This window comes from Alosa alosa, chromosome 23 (genome assembly GCF_017589495.1).
Source record: "Alosa alosa isolate M-15738 ecotype Scorff River chromosome 23, AALO_Geno_1.1, whole genome shotgun sequence".
Taxonomy (NCBI): domain Eukaryota; kingdom Metazoa; phylum Chordata; class Actinopteri; order Clupeiformes; family Clupeidae; genus Alosa; species Alosa alosa.
Genome location: NC_063211.1, coordinates 14,360,655 through 14,380,767, shown reverse-complemented (window position 1 = coordinate 14,380,767; position 20,113 = coordinate 14,360,655). Strand labels below are relative to the sequence as shown.

At 46.2% G+C, this 20,113-nt stretch overlaps 1 protein-coding gene across 1 annotated transcript in view; it reads right to left on the bottom strand.

Moving 5' to 3' along the window:
- dnah9l (dynein, axonemal, heavy polypeptide 9 like) overlaps positions 1 to 20,113 on the bottom strand; it is a 50,052-nt gene that overhangs the window by 8,557 nt on the left and 21,382 nt on the right. The window contains exons 31-56 of the mRNA XM_048234898.1: positions 18,877 to 19,027; positions 18,465 to 18,596; positions 17,354 to 17,527; positions 16,582 to 16,786; positions 15,117 to 15,282; positions 14,804 to 14,906; positions 14,322 to 14,561; positions 13,314 to 13,475; positions 11,178 to 11,371; positions 9,791 to 9,953; positions 8,820 to 8,943; positions 8,034 to 8,176; positions 7,683 to 7,844; positions 7,144 to 7,377; positions 6,529 to 6,675; positions 6,171 to 6,284; positions 5,778 to 5,921; positions 5,212 to 5,394; positions 4,194 to 4,295; positions 3,806 to 3,940; positions 3,219 to 3,392; positions 2,624 to 2,859; positions 2,264 to 2,386; positions 1,437 to 1,641; positions 789 to 953; positions 258 to 398 (exon numbers count right to left, since the gene is read on the bottom strand). Of these exons, the coding sequence (XP_048090855.1) occupies positions 258 to 398; positions 789 to 953; positions 1,437 to 1,641; positions 2,264 to 2,386; positions 2,624 to 2,859; positions 3,219 to 3,392; positions 3,806 to 3,940; positions 4,194 to 4,295; positions 5,212 to 5,394; positions 5,778 to 5,921; positions 6,171 to 6,284; positions 6,529 to 6,675; positions 7,144 to 7,377; positions 7,683 to 7,844; positions 8,034 to 8,176; positions 8,820 to 8,943; positions 9,791 to 9,953; positions 11,178 to 11,371; positions 13,314 to 13,475; positions 14,322 to 14,561; positions 14,804 to 14,906; positions 15,117 to 15,282; positions 16,582 to 16,786; positions 17,354 to 17,527; positions 18,465 to 18,596; positions 18,877 to 19,027 (4,222 nt within the window). The remainder of the gene's footprint in view (positions 1 to 257; positions 399 to 788; positions 954 to 1,436; positions 1,642 to 2,263; positions 2,387 to 2,623; positions 2,860 to 3,218; positions 3,393 to 3,805; positions 3,941 to 4,193; positions 4,296 to 5,211; positions 5,395 to 5,777; positions 5,922 to 6,170; positions 6,285 to 6,528; positions 6,676 to 7,143; positions 7,378 to 7,682; positions 7,845 to 8,033; positions 8,177 to 8,819; positions 8,944 to 9,790; positions 9,954 to 11,177; positions 11,372 to 13,313; positions 13,476 to 14,321; positions 14,562 to 14,803; positions 14,907 to 15,116; positions 15,283 to 16,581; positions 16,787 to 17,353; positions 17,528 to 18,464; positions 18,597 to 18,876; positions 19,028 to 20,113) is intronic.

Below are 20,113 nucleotides of genomic sequence, written 5' to 3'. Positions count from 1 at the left end.
AGGAGGCGCATGAAAACAAAGAATAGAAATCATTTTATATTTGGCCCAGATCATGGGTAGCAGTGGATGGACACACACACACACACACAGAGAGAGAGAGAGAGAGAGAGAGAGAGAGAGAGATTACAAGAACAGAGCACTCTACAGCAAAACAAAAACTTCCCTGTAGGGCACACAGTGGTGTATTGTGATACAAAACAAACACACACACACACACACACACACACACAGAGAGAGAGAGAGAGCGAGAGACAGACCTTTAGGGAGAACTGGTACATGGGGTTGATCTTGTTGAGGTCGTTCATGATGAAGTAGAGCAGTGAAGCTCTGACAGCGACGGGTCTGTAGTGCTCACGGGCCTCATTTATCTTCACCTCATTCACCTTCGCCTCCAGGACCTGACACACACACACGCAGGCACGCAGGCACGCAGGCACGCACACACGCACGCACGTACGCATGCACGCACGCACGCAAACACCCACGCACACATGCACGTACGCATGCACACAGGCACGCACGCACACACACACGCACACACACACGCACACACGCACGCACGCACCCACACACGGAAGCACGCACACGCACACACACACACACACACACACACACACACACACACACACACACACACACACACACACACACATTCATCCTATTCAACACTTTCATTCTTTCTCAGGACACTGTGTCCTGTACATACTGTAAATACACAAACCTGCTGGCATCTCAACATTTGCAGTAGGTCATAAGGCAAACATAAACACACACACACACACACACACCTTCATCTCTATCTCTGCGGCCGTGTGTTTGGTGGTCTCCAGCTTCTCCACGAGCACGTTGTCACCCAGGAAGTTGCTCTCTGCGGCAGACAGACGTGTGAGGAGCTCGTCCTCCAGCTGCTTCACCTCAATCTTAAACGTGTTCTGCTGCTTAGTCAGCTCCGACTGGGGAGAGATGGACATAGGACACACACACACACACACGCGCGCACACACGCACACGCACACACACACACACACACACACACACACACACACACACACACACACACACACACACACACACACACACACACAGTTTGGTCAGCCCTATGCACAAAATATCTAAAGTTAATATATGGGTACCAGATATAAATTAGTAGTGGGATCATCAAGTACATACACATACATACATACACGCATGCATACATGGACTATATGCGTGCATACATTGCATTCACATAGTCCTGTACTGGAAGGGCAGACACTTATCTTAAACAACAATTGTACAATAGAAATAGAAGACCTTTGAGTACTTTACTCTATTTAAATAGGACAAGTGCAAGGTGTGTGTGTGTGTGTGTGTGTGTGTGTGTGTGTGTGTGCACTACATACTAAACTCTATTTAAAGGGTCGATGGAAAATAGAGAGGCCTGCGTGCCCACCCACCTTGAGCCGCTCCAGGTCGGGTCTCTCCAGGTTGACCACCTGGGCGAGCAGCTGGTCCTCCAGGCCGTCGCGGGTCACGGTGAAGTTGATGAGGGTGGTCTGGGCCTGGATCTCGGGCTTGTAGTGCGGGTTGGCCAGCTTGGTGTGCAGGATGAGCCGGAAGTCCGGGTGGAAAAAGCACTCCTTATCTCCCACTTTAATACACCTACGGGGTCCAATGGGCAGGGATGGATTACTGCACAGGCCTACCGGGCCCAGGCCAGGAGGCCCTGAAGCCCAAGCCATTGCATGGAATCACTGCCTCAATATCAACAAATCAGGATGTAGGCTATGAATCTGATTGAATTAAAGTATTGGCCATCCCCAAAATGCAGGAAATCACATCAAACAAATTAACATACGTGACACATATGCAACAATTAGTGGGGGGCCCTAAATATATCTGGGCCCAGGGGCCCGAAAGTTCATAATCCGTCCATGCCAATGGGGAGAGGTTAGAAGAGGCCGACAGAAAGACAGGATGAAGAAAAGGAAGAGAAGAGAAGAGAAGAAAAGAAGAGAAGACAAATTTAGAACCTAAGACGAATCAGGAATCAGATTTATGTCATGATTTATGTTGTTGGTTGTTGTAGTTGTAGTTAGTTAGTGAATTTATATTTGAAAGGAAATAGACCTGTGTGTGTGAGTGTACGAGTGTGTGTGTTTGTGTGAGTGTACAAGTGTGTGTGTGTGTGTGAGTGTACGAGTGTGTGTGTGTGTGTGTGTGTGTGTGTGTGTGTGTGTGTGTGTGTGTTGTTTGACGGCTCTCTGGGGTGTGGCCTCCTCACCTGCCCTTCTTGATGGTGTGTCGTCCCAGCAGGGGGTCTAAGACAGGGTCCACCGTTTCCTCCAGGTTCTCAATTAGCACAGGGTCTCCTGTCACCACCGCCTGCTCAATCACATCCACATACCTACACACACATGTGCACACACACATACACACACAGATACACATGCACACACACACACACACATTGTCAATAGAAAGTGTGAATAAATTAGTACAATGAGTAACAATGAATACTCAAGCATACAAACAACATACAAACATGACCTACATGTGTCTCCGGTCACCACCTCCTGTTCAATCATATCCACATCCGCAAATAAATAATTTGCTAATTAAACCTGGCCCCTTCTTTCCTCACCCTTTCTGTCCCAGGCTGATGACCCTGAGGTCATTGCCATAGCGACTCTTGATCCATTTTATGCCCTGCAACTGAGGGTCGATGAGGAGGGGCCAGCGCTCGCAGTTGGTCAGGATGGTAGCGTTCTGGGTGGACATCTTATCGCCAGGCAAGCCCTCATTATTCCACTGAGCGATGGTGGCATCGTCTGTCAGCATGCAAACTGGGTCCAGGCCCTCGGTCATGGGGATGGGAACCTGAGAGATAGAAAGAAAGGAGATAGGTTGATAGAGATAGAGATAGATAGATAGATAGATAGATAGATAGATAGATAGATAGATAGATAGATAGAAAGAATTAAGGTGGGGGTAGAGAGATGGGAACATTCTGGCAAGAAGAGGCTTTTCTTAAAACGTTGGCAGCAATGACCCACCATATCAGTGGGTCATTGGAGACTAAAAGTAATCAGTACAATCATACAGTAAACACACTTCACACACACACACACACACACACACACACACACACACACACACACACACACACACACACACACACACACACACACACACGCACACACACACACACACACACACACACACACACACACACACACCTTTTGGCTGCGGAGGAAGGGTCTCCAGAGGTTCTCGAGTAGTTCGTGGCGGTACTTCTTGGAGAAGGAACCGGCATAGGAGATGAATGCAGCAGTGAGGAGAACATCTCCACACAGAGTCTGCTCCTGCTCATGGTACTGAGCCACCGAGTGTGCCCAGCGCACGTTCTCCGACTACACACACACACACACATACACACACACAAGTGTTCCAACAACACTAAGAGGTCACAGTCAAGACTCTTTTTGTATGTGATTCGTTGGTGGAATGACTTACCTTCTGGTCTTCATTCTAGCGATGGTAGTGGGATTTTAAAAGGCATTTGAAGACTCATCTGTTTACCTTGAATCTAACTTAGTTCTAGTTCTCCTTGCATAGTCAGGGATTGTATGTGTTTATGGTTGTTGTTACTGTGAAAATTTGCTATTGTTAATATTCTGTTAAAAATGATTTATGTAGGCCATGAGACTAATTTCAACTGTTTGTTTTTGATAATAATGATAATTGTTGTAGCAGTGGATCACTTTAACCAAAAACATCTGCCAATAACTATAACCATGACCATAACCGTAACCATAACACACACCTCCAGGCCCTTCACCAGTCTGTTGGCCAGTTCGATGGTTTTGTTGGTGCGGTTGACTTCATCTTGACAGCGAAGTTTCTCAGATGTGGCCTTCTCAAATGCCTCTGTTAGTGTGTCCAGACTGCTGTCCAACTCCTGCAACACACACACACACACACACACACACAAAGAGAAACACACTGATACTAATCTATTTACTGAATAATGCATGCAGGGGACACAGCGAGGGAATGAGAGATGGGGAGATAAAGATGGAGTGATGAAGGACAAAGAGAGAAAAGAAAGAGTAAAAGATGAAGGGGAAAAGAGAGGGAGGAGAGATGGAAAGAAAGAAAGAAAGAAAGAAAGAGAGAAAGGGAAATTAAGCAAATAAGTGAGAGAGACTCACAGTCAGCTTCTTTCTGATGACCTCCAGTTTCTCGGCGGCCTCAGCCAGATCAGCATTGGCCTGAGACAGACTCAGCCTCTTCACTTCCACCTCACAGAACACCTGCAACACACACACACACGCACACGCACACGCACACACACACACACACAAGCATACACACAGACACACGCACACACACACACATACACATACACACGGACACACACACACACACACAAGTTTGCAACACCTCCGAAAAACCTTAACAATGTACTTCTTTGAGATACTGCTGTTGGGTGTGTGGAGGACAGACAAGTATCTGTGTGTTTTACAGTAAGGGCTTACTTACGTACACCTGTAGCCCAGGGCAGCATGGTGGAGGAGACACAGGGGGGGGGGGATTACACTACAGTAGAGACACAGCACACACACATAGGTTGCCTTCACACTGGGTCAGTTTAACTGGACCATACCAGAGTGCAATTACTCCCCCCTAGCCCTGACGCACCAACCAGAAATCACCAAACCATCAGTCCAAACGAACTCGGGTCCGGACCACAGTCTAGTGTGAATGCGCCCTTACAGCACATGAGATATGAGGAGAGCAGAACATATGGGGGAAAGAGGGGAGGAGAGGAGAGGGGAGGAGAAGAGAAGAGAGGAGAGGAGAGGAGAGGAGAGGGAGAGGAGAGGAGAGGGGGAGGAGAGGAGAGGAGAGGAGAGGGAGGGGGGAGGAGGAGAGGAGGGAGAGGAGAGGAGAGGAGAGGAGAGGAGAGGAGAGGGGAGGAGAGAAAGAACAGAACAGAACAGCGGAGAGAAAAGAGGAGAACAGAATAGAGGAAAGGAGAGGAGGGAGATATTGTGCGATGTTGATGGCACAGACTTTGAGAAGAAAGAGGAGGAACAGAGAGGAGAAGAAAGAGGAGGAACAGAGAGGAGAAGAAAGAGGAATGCGGAGAGAAGAGAAGAAAGCTGGAGAAGAAAACAGAAGAACACCATAAAAGAGGAGAGAGAGAGGAGAGAAGAGTCCCCTGACCTCGTGGAACCGTATGATGTTGATGACCCAGGCACAGAGGCCTGCGGCGGCGGAGGACTTGAGGCGCACAAACTCGGGGTTGAACTCGGGGTCGCTCAGGTACTCGTCTCTCACCACGCGCACTGTAGCCTCAGAGATGTGCTCCTTATCAAAGTTCACCAGGGCCTGCAGGAAGTCGTCCACCTACAACACACCCACACCCACACACACACACACACACAGTGTTTGGTGTTTTCGAGCCACACACACACACACACACACACACACACACACACACGCTACCTACATCTATAATGCTCCTTACCTATTTTGTTTTTAGTTTCACACTGATAATCTCTCTTTCATCTCTTTCTCTCTGTCTCTCTCTCTCTCTGTCTCTCTCTCACACATACACACACACACACACACACACACACACACACACACTCTACCTACATCTATAATGCTCCTTACCTATTTTGTTTTTAGTTTCACACCAATAATCTCTATTTCATCTCTTTCTCTCTGTCTCTCTCTCTCTCACACACACACACACACACACACACACACACCTCACACACTCTCACCTTGCTCATCACCACTTTAGCCGCCTTCCAGCTGCGGTCTTTGGGGATGCGTCCACTGGGGGACAGGAGCACCAGCACAGCGGCTGAGACGTTGGTGACGATGACCGGAGGGTTGGGAAAGGTCCTCAGCTCAGTCAGATTCAGCTAGACAGGGATAGACAGAGAGAGAGAGAGAGAGAGAGACAGAGACAGAGAAAGAGAGAGAGAAATGGAGAGAAAGACAGAGAGAGATAAGGAGAAAGAGAGAAGGGGTGAGAGCAGGTAAGCAGAACAGAGATGAGCATAGTTTTACATACATAGTTTTTCATTATGAAGTTCAGATAATACTTAAGTATTTCAGTGTCTCTGTGTGTGTGTGTGTCTGTGTGTGTGTGTGTGTGTGTGTGTATTTACCCGGTTGAGTGTGTTCAGTGCTGCGTTGGCTGCCTGTAGGGCGGGCTCTGCCTTGGCCAGGTCATTCTCACTCTCCTGCTGCTGCTTACTGACCTCTGCCTGGATAGCAGCTACCTGCCGGAGCAAACACACACACACACACACATGTTTCATCAGAAGTCAGTAATGTGTATGTGTGTGTGTGTGTGTGTGTGTGTGTGTGTTTGGGGAATCTTTATGTGTGTGTGTGTGTGTGTATGTAGGTGGGGTTTTTTTGTGTGTGTGTGTGTGTGTGTGTGTGTGTGTGTGTGTGTGTGTGTGTGTGTGTGTGTGTGTGTGTGTGTGTGTGTGTGTGCGTGCGTGTGTGTGGTGTACACACTTTCTGTTCCTCTGCGTCTGCGGTGCTCCTCTCTATGTTGAGTTTGTCTGTCTGCTGTCCGATCTTTGCGATGAGGGCCTCTGTGTCGCTGTTCCGCTGGTGCAACTCCACCTCCTGCACCGCCAGCTTAGCCTTCAGGTCCTCCACCTGAGAGAGAGAGAGAGAGAGAGAGAGAGAGGGAGAGAGATTTCCTCAATGTTCTTAAGTTGTCATTGTTATTGTTTTGTTTTGTGCTTTCGCAACACAGAGTGAGAGAGAGGGAGAAAGAGAAGAAAGACAGAAAGGAAGAGAAGGAGAGAGAGGATGAGAAGGAGAGAAAGAAAGGGTGAGGGAGACAAGGGTAAAGGAGTGGAGAGAGTTGGAGAGATCATTGTCACTCTAATTTCTAATTTAATAAAGTTTCTAACTATTGTGTGCCAAAAACCTCACACTCGAGTAGAGTAGTAGTAGAGTAAAACTAACAAAGATCTAACAAAATGACAAAATATGATTGAATGAAAAAAAAAAACATTTCAACAATCACATTTATTCAAGTACATAGCCATCCATGTAAGTCAAGTCAAACAAACAAGGGCAGCTAAAACTGAAAGACCCAGCAACCCTCTCTCCCCTGACCTGGGACGCTGTGCTCTGGAGTTTCTGCAGACCGTTCTCTAGCCTCTCCATCTTCTGGGTGAGCTCCCGCCTTTTTGTCCCCAGCAGGTTGCCGTAGAGCTTCATGAACTCCAGGAAGCTCTTGGGGGTGGTGTAGTTGAAGTGCTTCTCGTTCTGCTGGTACTTGACGCTCACCTCGTTCACGCTGGTGTGGGCGAAGGAGATGAACTCGCTGATGGAGGCCTTCACTTCAGGCTGCATGGGTAGAAAGAGGTGGGAATCAGGCTTGCGCGTGCACACATACACACACACACACACACACACACACACACACACACACACACACACACACACACACACACACACACACACACACACACACACACACACACCTCCAGACTGCTGACCATTCCAGACTGTTGAAACACCACACAAACATACACAAACATATACAGACAGACACACATGCACACACACACACAGCTCCAGACTGCTGACCATCCCAGACCATTGAAACACCACAAAAACACACACACACACACACACACACGAACACACACCTCCAGCCCGCTGATCTTCTCGATGAAGGTGGTGCTGACGGACTGCAGTGCGAGCTGAGGCCAGGCGTGGAACCAGTCGATGGCTGTGCAGTTGACCAGGGCAGGGAACTTACGCGCCCTCGTCCTCAGAGTAAAACCAACTGGGGAGAAGCACAGCACCACCTGCAAGGGGGGACACGGCAACACGTGTTTCAGTGTCCGGTTGTGGCTGAATCATTTTGATGAAAAGTGAGTGAGCTGAGCTGTTGCCATCCTCTTGATTGAAAATAACTGAATTTCCAGTGTATGCATATACTAGGTGTGTGTGTGTGTGTGCATGTGTGTGTGTGTGTGTGTGTGTGTGTGTATGACCTTCAGTTGCCGTCTGATCCTCTCGATGAAGAAGTTCCAGCAATTTTCCCTAGTGTCCAGCAGCCCCAGGCCTCTGAGCTCCAGTCGGATGGACGCCACAATCATGTCCACCTCCTCCTCCGTGAACAGGTCAGGGATGTCCCCTACACAGCAAACAAGTCAAGTCAAGTCAAGTCAAGTTTATTTATACAGCGCATTTCATACACAGAGGTCATTCAATGTGCTTTACATAAACAAAACTAAACAAATAAAAGCATAGAAGGGCGATATAGTCAAAGAATAGTTCAAAAGGTAAAGATCATAATAAAAAGAAAACATAAAACCCACAAGGTAAAATCATTTACCGTTGTTTGAGAGAATGAGAGAGAGAATTGTTTAAGGAGAGGCTGTTGTGAATCAGTTCAGAAGACTTCATGTAGGCTTACTTAAAATGGTAAAAAATGTAGAAACTTAAGACATGATAGTCACACGAAGGTACCAGTGTGACCAATGAACATTTTTAGTCACACTGGCCCTGCTAAAAGAAACAAACACCTACAATATGTGTCTGGTTCTTAGTGAATCAGTGCTCATGTTACAGTTCTTCAGGAAGTGCTTTTGTTTTTTAAGTATATTTTTTGGACCAATGTCACTCAATGTAGACTGATCAGTTGAGAGTGACAGGAAGTCAGTCGAGGAGAGAGAGATGACCCTTAGGTCGGAACTGAACCCGGGTCCCTGTGGACACTTGTACTCGACTGTGGTGCGGCTACTGCCAGTTGTGCGCAGTGGGTGCTTTTGACATACCTGAGGCTAGCATGTCATTGATGAGCACCAGAAATCGCTCGTCAGGGATCTGGGCATCAGTGTGCAGAAACACTGTGCCAATGTTCTTCACTCCCACTTTGATGTACAGGGCAGCAATGTCACTCTGAACAGAAAGAGAGAGGGGGGGGGGAAGAAAAGGAAAAAAAGAGTCAGTTTATTATTTTCCTGTTCCTTGTTCTTTGGCAACACTATCTAAAACAACAATGCTAGCAGAGAAACATGTAAGACATGTATTTCAATTAATCATAAAATGGCCCTGATATGTCACTAGACATTAAGAAATCATGTTCATTTCAAATACTAATATCACTGACAACAGTTAGTCCGGCCAGGATATTGCCATTTAAAAAGTGAAGTTGCAGCCCTCAACTGATGTTGATGTTGTGTTTTGTCATGTCATGTTGTGTTTTGGCCTGATGCGCCACCCTCTACCTATCTACTAATCACAAAGTCAGTAGTGTTTTGGCATCCGGGTCAGGGGGGAGGGGGAGGGGAGGGGTTACACCGCTCTACAGTAATTTGAAAGTGATTGCAGTACCAGTTTTGGCCACAATCTTACATATGGTTCCTTTAAATTGAAATTACAGAATGGCTGATCAGCCTGCAAACAGAGTTATTAATGGTATCAATGTGCACGCAGAGAATGCTTCTTGTTCAGTGGTGGACAGTAACAAAGTAGATGTAATTCATTCCTGTACTAAAGTAACTTATTAATGTATCTGTACTTTACCAAAGTCTTTCTATTTGTTGAGACTACATTTCAAAGTGAAAATTCTTACTTATAAGAATTCTTAAAAATATAGAATCATACAATATGTGTGTGTGGTTAAAGCATAAGCCTACGCACAGACACACACACACACACACACACACACACACACACACACACACACACACACACACACACACACACACACACACACACACACACTGAAGTGATAGAGACTCACCCGGAGGTCTCCAATGCCGTAGCCCTTGCGTAGGGTGATCTGGAAGACCTCCAGGGAGCTGAGGAAGGCAGCCAGGCGGCACAGACTCTGTTTCCCGCTGCCCCCCACCCCAATGAGCAGCGCGTTTCCATAGGGAGCCTCCAGGATACGGCTGATACGGCACCTGGGGCATACACCACACACACACACACACACACACACACATACACACACACAGAGACACACACAGAGACACACGCAGATGATCAAGATAGATACTCACTGTTTAAGATACCCAATGTTTGCCACACTTACACCAAACAGAGTGCACAATCACACAAATACCCACATGCACACACACACACACACACACACACACACACACACACACACACACACACACACACACACACACAAACACACAAACAACCCACTTAAACAAAGCAAATATAAGATTAGAAGAGAGTAGGTTAGAAGAATGGAGAAGACAACAAAACTTAAGGTACTTTTGATTGAGATGAGATGAGAAGAGAAAAGAAGAAAAGAGAAGAAATGAAAAGAGAAGAGAAGAGAGAAGAGGGGAAAAGAGAAGAGAAGAGAAGAGGGGAGAGGGAAAAGAGAAGAGAAGAGAAGAGAAGAGAAGAGAAGAAAAGAGAAGAGAAGAGAAGAGGGGAGAAGAGAAGAAAAGAGAAGAGAAGAGAAGAGGGGAGAAGAGAAGAGAAGAGAAGAAAAGAGAAGAGAAGAGGGGAGAAGAGAAGAGAAGAGAAGAGAGAAGAGGGGAAAAGAGAAGAGAAGAGAAGAGAAGAGAAGAGAGAAGAGAAGAGAAGAGGGGAGAAGAGAAGAGAAGAGAAGAGAGAAGAGGGGAAAAAGAGAAGAGAAGAGAAGAGAAGAGAAGAGAAGAGAAGAGAAGAGAAGAGAGAAGAGGGGAAAAGAGAAGAGAAGAGAAGAGAAGAGGGGAGAAGAGAAGAGAAGAGAAGAGAGAAGAGGGAAAAAGAAGAGAAGAGAAGAGAAGAGAGAAGAGGGGAGAAGAGGGGAAAAGAGAAGAGAAGAGAGAAGAGAAGAAAAGATAAGAGGGGAGAAGAGAAGAGAAGAGAGAAGAGAAGAAAAGATAAGAGGAGAAGAGAAGAGAGAAGAGGGAAAAGAGAAGAGAAGAGAAGAGGGGAGAAGAGAAGAGAAGAGAGAAGAGAAGAAAAGATAAGAGGGGAGAAGAGAAGAGAAGACACGAAAAGAGAGGAGAAAATAGAAGAGAAGAAAAGAGAAGAGGGAGAAGAGAAGAGAAGAAAAGAGAGGAGAAGAGAAGAGAAGAGAAGAGAAAAGAGAAGAGGGGAGAAGAGAAGAGAAGAAAAGAGAGGAGAAGAGAAGAGGGGAGAAGAGAAGAGAAGAAAAGAGAGGAGAAGAGGTCCCTCACACGTGCTGCATGGCCTCCTCGAACAACACCAGGTCCATGACGGCGTGCAGCTCGTTGTAGTGCTCCAGCGCGTCGCTCAGGGTCTTGTGCAGCTTCTCCCAGTCGGACACGCGGAAGTAGCGCGGCTCACGCACACCGTGGGCAAAGTGGCAGTAGATCAGAGGCTGGTGGATGAAGATGGACTCATCTATCCCCTAGAGCAGGGCATGAGTGGACAGGACAGAGAGTGGACAGGATCGGGCAGAAAGAACAGAAAGGGAAAAGAGGGGAGAACAATTTCTAACAACAACAACAACAACAACAACAAAACAACAACAACAACAACAACAACACATTGCATTTCTATAGCATGGCACCTAAAGCACTTCACATCGAAGGGGGGACCTCACTAACCATCACCAATGTGTAGCACCCTCCTGGGTAATGAACGGCAGCCATTATGTGCCAAAATGCTCACCACACACCAGCTTGAGGTGGAGAGTGAGGGAATCTTGTCACTAATAACCAAGTGTTGTGCATGAACGAGTTCAAAAGAACGCGTTCATTGAACACGCTCATTTTTTCGTGAACGTTGAACTGAACGCAACACATTTTTTAATAAAGAACTTGAACGTGAATTAGTTCACATTATGTGTCATGAACGGCAGACATCACTGTAAATGAACGCTGGAATTTGTTTTCCATTGAAAAACTGAGTGACATCTGTTTTCTTTGAAACTTAACGAGAAAGTTCCTCCCCCCATTCTCGCTTTAAATCATGTATCACCAGACAGAAATGGTTTTGACATTGTGTTCACAATGCATTGGCGGGCAACGAGTGTCCGGGCTGAGAATAGTTGAATAGCATACTGGCTTCTGCACAACGCTACCCGTGATTAATTTCAGCAGAGCGGTAGGCATAGCAACGCCGCCAGAAAGCAGGCAACGACGGTGAGCTGGAGGGCTGGATTTCATTGCACTAAGTATAGAACTGGTCTACCTTTGTTCAGCCTACTGCTGCAAGTTTCATCACCTGGTAAGAAACCCACAATTGCAGTGTCATGAGCAAATGTCTACAATGAGAGAGAGGGGAAAAAAGTCTGCAACACCAGTATATGCTCTCAAGTTATAGTTTATTTACCGTGACGTTTCGGGCCCACTCAAGCCCTTCATCAGACGTGAGTCAACAATCCAAAGACACCCAGATATGAAGAGTTCAGATGCAAAACCCTCTAAATCCGTCTGACCACTTTTCTTTTAAATGAGCATTTAAATTCAGGCTCCTATAGGTTTTTGCCTATAAATCGATATTTCAGACCAGAAAGAGAGTGGTATTTAGTGGGTTTAGAAGTTAAATTATTTGATTAGCGTATACTATGTGTGGAGAGCATCCCCTCACCATCTTTATCTCATTTTTGGACATAGGTGGCATTTAGAGGCTTTTGCATCTGAACCCTTCATATGTACAATTAAGTGATCACATGATCACACAGTGGTGTTACACAGGCAAGTAATTATCTACAATGAGCAGCTTCAAAGAACGTATAGTGATTTCTAGCTTGTAGTGTGAAAAAAAGTATTTATTTGAATATCTCACGAAAAAAGTCAAATGAACTGAACTTTGAACTAGTTCAGAATTAAAATTGTGAACTTTGAACGTGAACTGTTCACTTTGAGCATGTATGAACTGAACTTGAACTAGTTCAGAAAAGCTGTGAACTGGAACAACACTGCTAATAACACTTTCTCAGCAACAATGATAATGCACCAGCTTCAAAGTGCAAATGCCCACAACAGATAGATTTTAACTCCAAATACCTCGCATGCATACACACACATCGCCAAGACACGCCACAAGACGACACACACACACACACACACACACACACATACATACACACACACACACACACACACACACACACACATAAACACACACACACACACACACACACACACACACACACACACACACATAAAACACACACACACACACACACACACACACACACACACACACACACACACACACACACACACATACACACACACACACACACACACACACACACACGCATTTTAGAAAACTCCAGGGATTATCTTCTCTTTTTATGAATGGCATGAGTAGTGTAGTGTATAGAGTGGGGCCTTTCTTACCTCAAAGTACCTCTTGCCAGTGTCCAGCAGGATCTTGTTGAAGAGCTCCACGTCCTTCTCCTCCATGAGTTTGTCGGCGTACACACGGGAGCTCTCATGCAGCCAGAGGTGCACCAGGTCTATTGGGTAGCGCACCGCCTCGGGCAAAGCAAACAGAATACCCTGAGAGAGACAACATGCATGCACACACACAAATGTAAATACAGTCACATGTCAGACTGATATCATGAACTGCGTATGTGTGACACGCCAATGGCCACTTGCGTGTTATCTAATGCATAATAACATTCTGCCGTGTTTATCAACGCCATAACCTAACCCTAGAGGGCGCCATATACTTGCCGTTGACATACATGCGGAAGTGAAATGATAAGTGGTATGTATGTTTACGCGGCGTTGACATACACGCAGATAGCTCAAAATGCGTGCAGATAACACGCCAGTTGGCCATTTTGGAAGTGCCATGTATATTTACAAAAAGTAGGAGAGAGGCCGCACTATGCATACTGGGGCAGCTGTGGCCTACTGGTTAGCACTTCTGACTTGTAACCGGAGGGTTGCCGGTTTGAACCCCGACCAGTAGGCACGGCTGAAGTGCCCTTGAGCAAGGCACCTAACCCCTCAATGTGTGCTGTGTGTGTTTCACTAATTCACGGATTGGGATAAATGCAGAGACCAAATTTCCCTCACGGGATCAAAAGTATATATACTTATACTTACTGTATATACGTTTATTTGCACAGACACGTTTTGGCGCGTGCCTTCTTCAGTGTCAGAAGGTACGCGCTGAAACGCATCTGTGCAAATAAAAGTACACTGTATATGCATAGTGCGGCCTTTATCCTGCTAACTATCCAGGCCAGCACTCTTAAAGTTTAAAAGTATACACATTGAGTGAAGCCTGCTCCTATCCTCACTTACTGTGTATATTTACGCAAAACCATGATACCACGTTGCACATATCGTATATTCACAAACACACACACACACACACACACAAACACACACCTGGAAGATGCTGGAGATGTCCCGGAGGTTGAAGATGTAGTGGAAGCGTATGGCGGTGGGCAGGAAGTTCTGGGTCATCTTCTGGTGCAGGCAGACGGCAGCTTGCGCCAGGGTGCCCACCGAGCGGCTCACCCCGTAGCTGTAGCCGCCCTGCTGGAAGTGGGCACTCAGCACACTGCTGTAGATGGTGGCCAGCGAGTCCGGCCCGGGGAAGTGCACCGCAAACACAGAGAAGTGCCTCTGGAGAGGGGGATGGAGAGGGAGGGAAGGAGGGAAGGAAGGAGAGAGAGAGAGAGAGAGAGAGAGAGAGAGAGAGAGAGATGGATTTATATGAAAATAATTTACATCATTGCATCATGGACAAGCCTGTAGGAGAGATGAAGAAAGAGAAAGAAAGAGAGAGGTATGGAGGTGTGGAAGAGTTCAATTATCCACATTGACAAACAATGTATGTGAGAAGTGAAGGTGTCTGCTCCTGCTACCTGCAGTCTGGGGTTCACAGAGAAGCTGCCTGCTGTTGGGTTCATGCAGGTGATATACTGGCAGTTGTGGATCTCTTTCAGAACTAGTCTCTGTCTGTCATACCTGGATTACACACACACACACACACACACACACACACACACAAACACAGACGAACAAGTACTGATGGACATACATTGATTGACAGTATATTGACAGTATATTTTTACATGCATGCACACAGAACAATGATTGAAATGTACATACACACTCACAAACACACACACACACACACACACACACACACACACACACACACACACACACACACACCAGTGAGAGTAGTCCAGGTGTTGCCTAATAAGTGTGTGGGGTTGGACTGTGCCATAGGCGTCCACCTCTGGCATGTTCAGGTCGTCCACAAAGTAGATGAGCTTCTTAGTGCCAGCCGGAGCAAAGTTACGACCAGCCTTCTTCTCCAGGGGCTTCTCAAGGACTCCTGTGGGACACAAGACAGGTACAGATTAAGAACACACACGCACACACACACACACACACACACACACACACACACACACACACACACACACACACACACACACACCTACACAACTATATGAAACATAACACACAGATTAACAGAATGCACACACGTGCACACGTGCACACACACACACACATACAGTATACAGGCGCATCAATATGATCATAGCCCTATAAGAGGCACTGCTAGAGAACATTAACTAGATTATATCAGAATTCACCAGTATGCACTCTGCTTAACCTGACTTTTCAATCAGACTGACCTACACTATGGAGTCTGTTCTCTCAGAGGTAAAACAGACTGTGTTGGATTGAGAGAAATCCAGACAGGTAGGGAGGGAGGGATCGATCGAGAGATTCGAGAGATTCTCTCTCTCTCAATCTCTCTCTCTCGATCTCTCTCTCTCGATCTCTCTTTCTCGATCTTTCTCTCGATCTTTCTCTCGATCTCTCTCTCGATCTCTCCCTCATTCTCTCTCGATCTCTCTCTCTCTCTCTCTCTCTCTCCCTCCCTCTCTCGTGTGTGCGTGTGTGCATGTGTGCGTGCATGTCTGTGTGCATGTCTGTGTGCATGTCTGTGTGTGCTACATCACTCACGCTGTAACATGGCTGTGTGCATGTCTGTGTGTGGTACATCACTCACGCTGTAACATGGCTGTGTGCATGTCTGTGTGTGGCACATCACTCACGCTGTAACATGTCTGTGTGCATGTCTGTGTGTGGCACATCACTCACGCTGTAACATGTCTGTGTGCATGTCTGTGTGTGGCACATCACTCACGCTGTAACATGGCTGTGTGCATGTCTGTGTGTGGTACATCACTCACGCTGTAACATGGCTGTGTGCATGTCTGTGTGTGGCACATCACTCACGCTGTAACATGTCTGTGTGCATGTCTGTGTGTGGCACATCACTCACGCTGTAACATGTCTGTGTGCATGTCTGTGTGTGGCACATCACTCCGCCTGTAACATGGCTAATCATGTCTGTGTGCATGTCTGTGTGCATGTCACATCACTCACGCTGTAACATGTCTGTGTGCATGGCTGTGTAACATGGCTGTGTGCATGTCTGTGTGTGCTACATCACTCACGCTGTAACATGGCTGTGTGCATGTCTGTGTGTGCTACATCACTCACGCTGTAACATGTCTGTGTGTGGCACATCACTCACGCTGTAACATGGCTGTGTGCATGTCTGTGTGTGGCACATCACTCACGCTGTGTGCATGTCTGTGTGTGGTACATCACTCACGCTGTAACATGGCTGAAGTAGTGTAGTAATTGAAGGGCACTTTAGCCACCGTATACTCCTCCTTGAGCTGGGCCACCTTGTCAGACACCAGGATGGTCTTACCCACCCCGGCGTTGCCCACCAGCATCACCGGCTTGCCCCTCTGGACCAGTAGGTCCACAAAATACGTCAGGCAGATGGTCTCAGACGTGGGAACCAGCACCGTCTGCACCAGGGACATAGAGAGGGAACGAGTGTGTGTGTGTGTGTGTGTGTGTGTGTGTGTGTGTGTGTGTGTGTGTGTGTGTGTGTGTGTGTGTGTGTGTGTGTGTGTGTGTGTGTGTGTGTGTGTGTGTGTGTGTGTGTGTGTGTGTGTGTGTGTGTGTGTGTGTGTGTGTGGGGTGAGTGAGTGAGTGAGTGAGTGAGTGTGTGTGTGAGTGAGTGAGTGTGTGTGTGTGTGTGTGTGTGAGTGAGTGACGTGGTTAGACATGACATGACATGATCAGCTGTGTTGTAAAGCATCATTATCAGCTCTTTAGTAAGATGACAATGACAAATCACCCTTCTAACATGATGTCACCAAGGACCTCACTTGTAATAACAAGTGCATAAACAATCAGCTGTCTTGCAATGTGACATAACCATTCAGCTGTCTTGTAACACGACAGGACCAATTAGCTGTCTTGTAATGTGACTAATCAATTCTCTAGCATTATGATGTAACCAATTAGCTCACTAATAATTTCACTAATCAGCTGTCTTGTAACACGACGTGAACGGTCAGTTGTCTGACCTGCAGAGGGACATCAGGCTCCAGCTCAAAGGGGGGTGTCTGGTCGCTCCAGGAGGTGAACTTCTTGGTGTCGGGGTCGATGTAGTAATCAAAGACGGTGCCCTGGGAGGGGAACTTCACCGCACGCATCTCTTTACACCACCAGCGGCTGAACTCCGCACGGTAATCGATCAGCTGAGACAGCACACAAAACTCAGGTTCAAACAACATGCTTCATTTAGTCAGTTTTATTTCATATGTATTATACGGCTCTTCACAATGCAAGTAGAATGCTCCATTGACTTGAATGGGATTTCCGAAAGTTCTAGCGGTCATTATTTCTTGGGAAAGGACCTCTGAAAACAAGAATGACCGCTGTCAATGGCAACGGAGTTTGTGCTTGGAACTTCATTCAAAAGTGAAAGCAGACGGTTGATCAGCTGTGTTCTAAAGAATGTTTGATTCAAGTTCAGCGTGTGTTGCGAACTATTTGTTTCTCAGCAAAAGCCACGACGAAACGGCAACAAATAAGTGTAAAGAGACATATCATGGAGTTTATTTTTTCGTTTTGGCAAGTAGTCAGATAATAAAGCGGGATAATGTATAGAACGCCCGGTCATCATGGGAAAATAAGTCCCTTCAGGGCGAAACAAGACCCCTCGGCTGGCGGGTCCGGGTCCGGTTAAACCTGTCGGGACTTATTTTCCCCATAATGACCGGCGTTCTATACATTATCCCTTACATGTTGAACCTTATTTAAAGCTCACAATCATATTAACTGAGTATGGCATTCTATCACTTCAGTTTTAACTCTCATAGTATGTTCTGTACTTAATGCATTACATGTCATGTTATATTGTACATAGATTGTATACACAAAAGATCACATTTGGAACATTGCACTGTTTGTACTACTAATGAAAGGGTAAAGTAAACATTATGTTTATGTAGTAAGGCATTTAGAACTACACAATAATGCTTAAAGTAAGAGTTGGTATGGTTCTTATATGGAGCATCTGATGAGTAAGTGTGCAGGGTGTGTGTGTGCAAGTGTGTGAACATTGTGAGCAGTGTGTGTGTGTGTGTGTGTGTGTGTGTGTGTGTGTGTGTGTGTGTGTGTGTATTTCCTCACATGGTCCTGAAAGAGAGCCCCTCCAAAGGCCCAGACGCAGGCGAAGACGAAGTAGAGCTCATATAGCTCACGTGGCGAGTCAGGGGGGGTGTTCTCCTCTGTCAGCAGACAGTCCAGCAGGGAACACAGGGTCTGCCCACACACACACACACACACACACACACACACAAAACTATCAGTTATCTTGGCAGGTGTAGGTGTGTGTGTGTGTGTGTGTGTGTGTGTGTGTGTGTGTGTGTGTGTGTGGGCAGACCCTGATAAATGTACAACTGGATCCTGTATTTATTTGTGTGGCTGTGTGTCTGTGTAGATAGAGTGATGATGCGTGCAAAATTGGATCTGAGTGAGTGTGTGTGTGTGTGTGTGTGTGTGTGTGTGTGTGTGTGTGTGTGTGTGTGTGTGTGTGTGTTACCTGCACCATGCTGTTCTCTGGTATGGGGGTGATGGTCTTGAGATTACAGCGAACCTGCTCCAGACAGTAGGGCACGTACTTGTCAAAAAGGATGGTCAGATTGGCCCGCTCTGATTGGGCCTGCCGAGTGTCAATCCAGCTGGTTACATACCTTAACAACAGACACACTCATTAAGCATCTGAAGACATTGTTTAGCATCTTAAAGACATAATCGGTAAATGGGCTGCATGAATCGCGTTCATCTGATTGGCTGAATCGCGTTCGATGCCGTTGTAAAATGCAGCATACACATAACTTGATGGAGAAGTTAAAGTAGCTGCGTCTCGACGTTGCTTGGCAACCATTCAGATAGAGGAAATATATTTCTTGGCGGAAGAGTGATTATCTATGAATAAATCAGTTCCATTTCTAGTTGCTGTGCCTTTACTTTATGAAACTTTGCCAGGTATTTATAGTAACAGTTTTAGAAAAGCAATAAGCCACTCGAGTCCGTAGGTTACACTGGTTCTACAACAGCTAAGGGGTAGTGGTCCGCTAGTGCATCTTGCCTAACAACGCCCCTTAGCTGTTGTAGAATCAGTGTAACCTACGGTCTCTCGGGGCTTATTGCTTAATTCTACTCCTCTGAACACACAAAGTGTTTTACAGATGAATGCCTCTTATCCACCCACACATTCACACACCGAAGGGAGGCCGCCTTACAAGGTGCCAACTTGTACTGAGAATGCGGTTTAAGTGCCTTAAAGACAGATATGCTCGTTAAGTGCGTAAGTGTGATTGTTACATGAAACACATACAGTACGGGGACCAAAACACATAGGGCTTCATTAGCTAAAAACAGCCATGTTAAGTAGCTCAGATGAAATGCCTGTTCCCTCAAAGGGATGTACGACACTCGTTAATGCTAACGAGAGAAACTAAGGAAGTGCCTGCAATGGCTAATTCTCAGTGAACATTCATAAGTATCAGGCTATGTGGAACAATGTGTGTGTGTGTGTGTGTGTGTGTGTGTGTGTGTGTGTGTGTCTAGAAAGTTTGCTCTTCACAGTAGAAAAATCATATTGTTAAAAAAAATGGCCCCCAAATATTACATTTTAACAAGTGTAATTAAACACTGTGGCTTTTATGAAAGCATTTATTCATGAAATTATGCAATGAGACGGTCGCCGGCTTTCTAGAACATTGGCATTAGGAATATTACTCTTGAAACACTCATTCCAACTCATGGAAGTCATT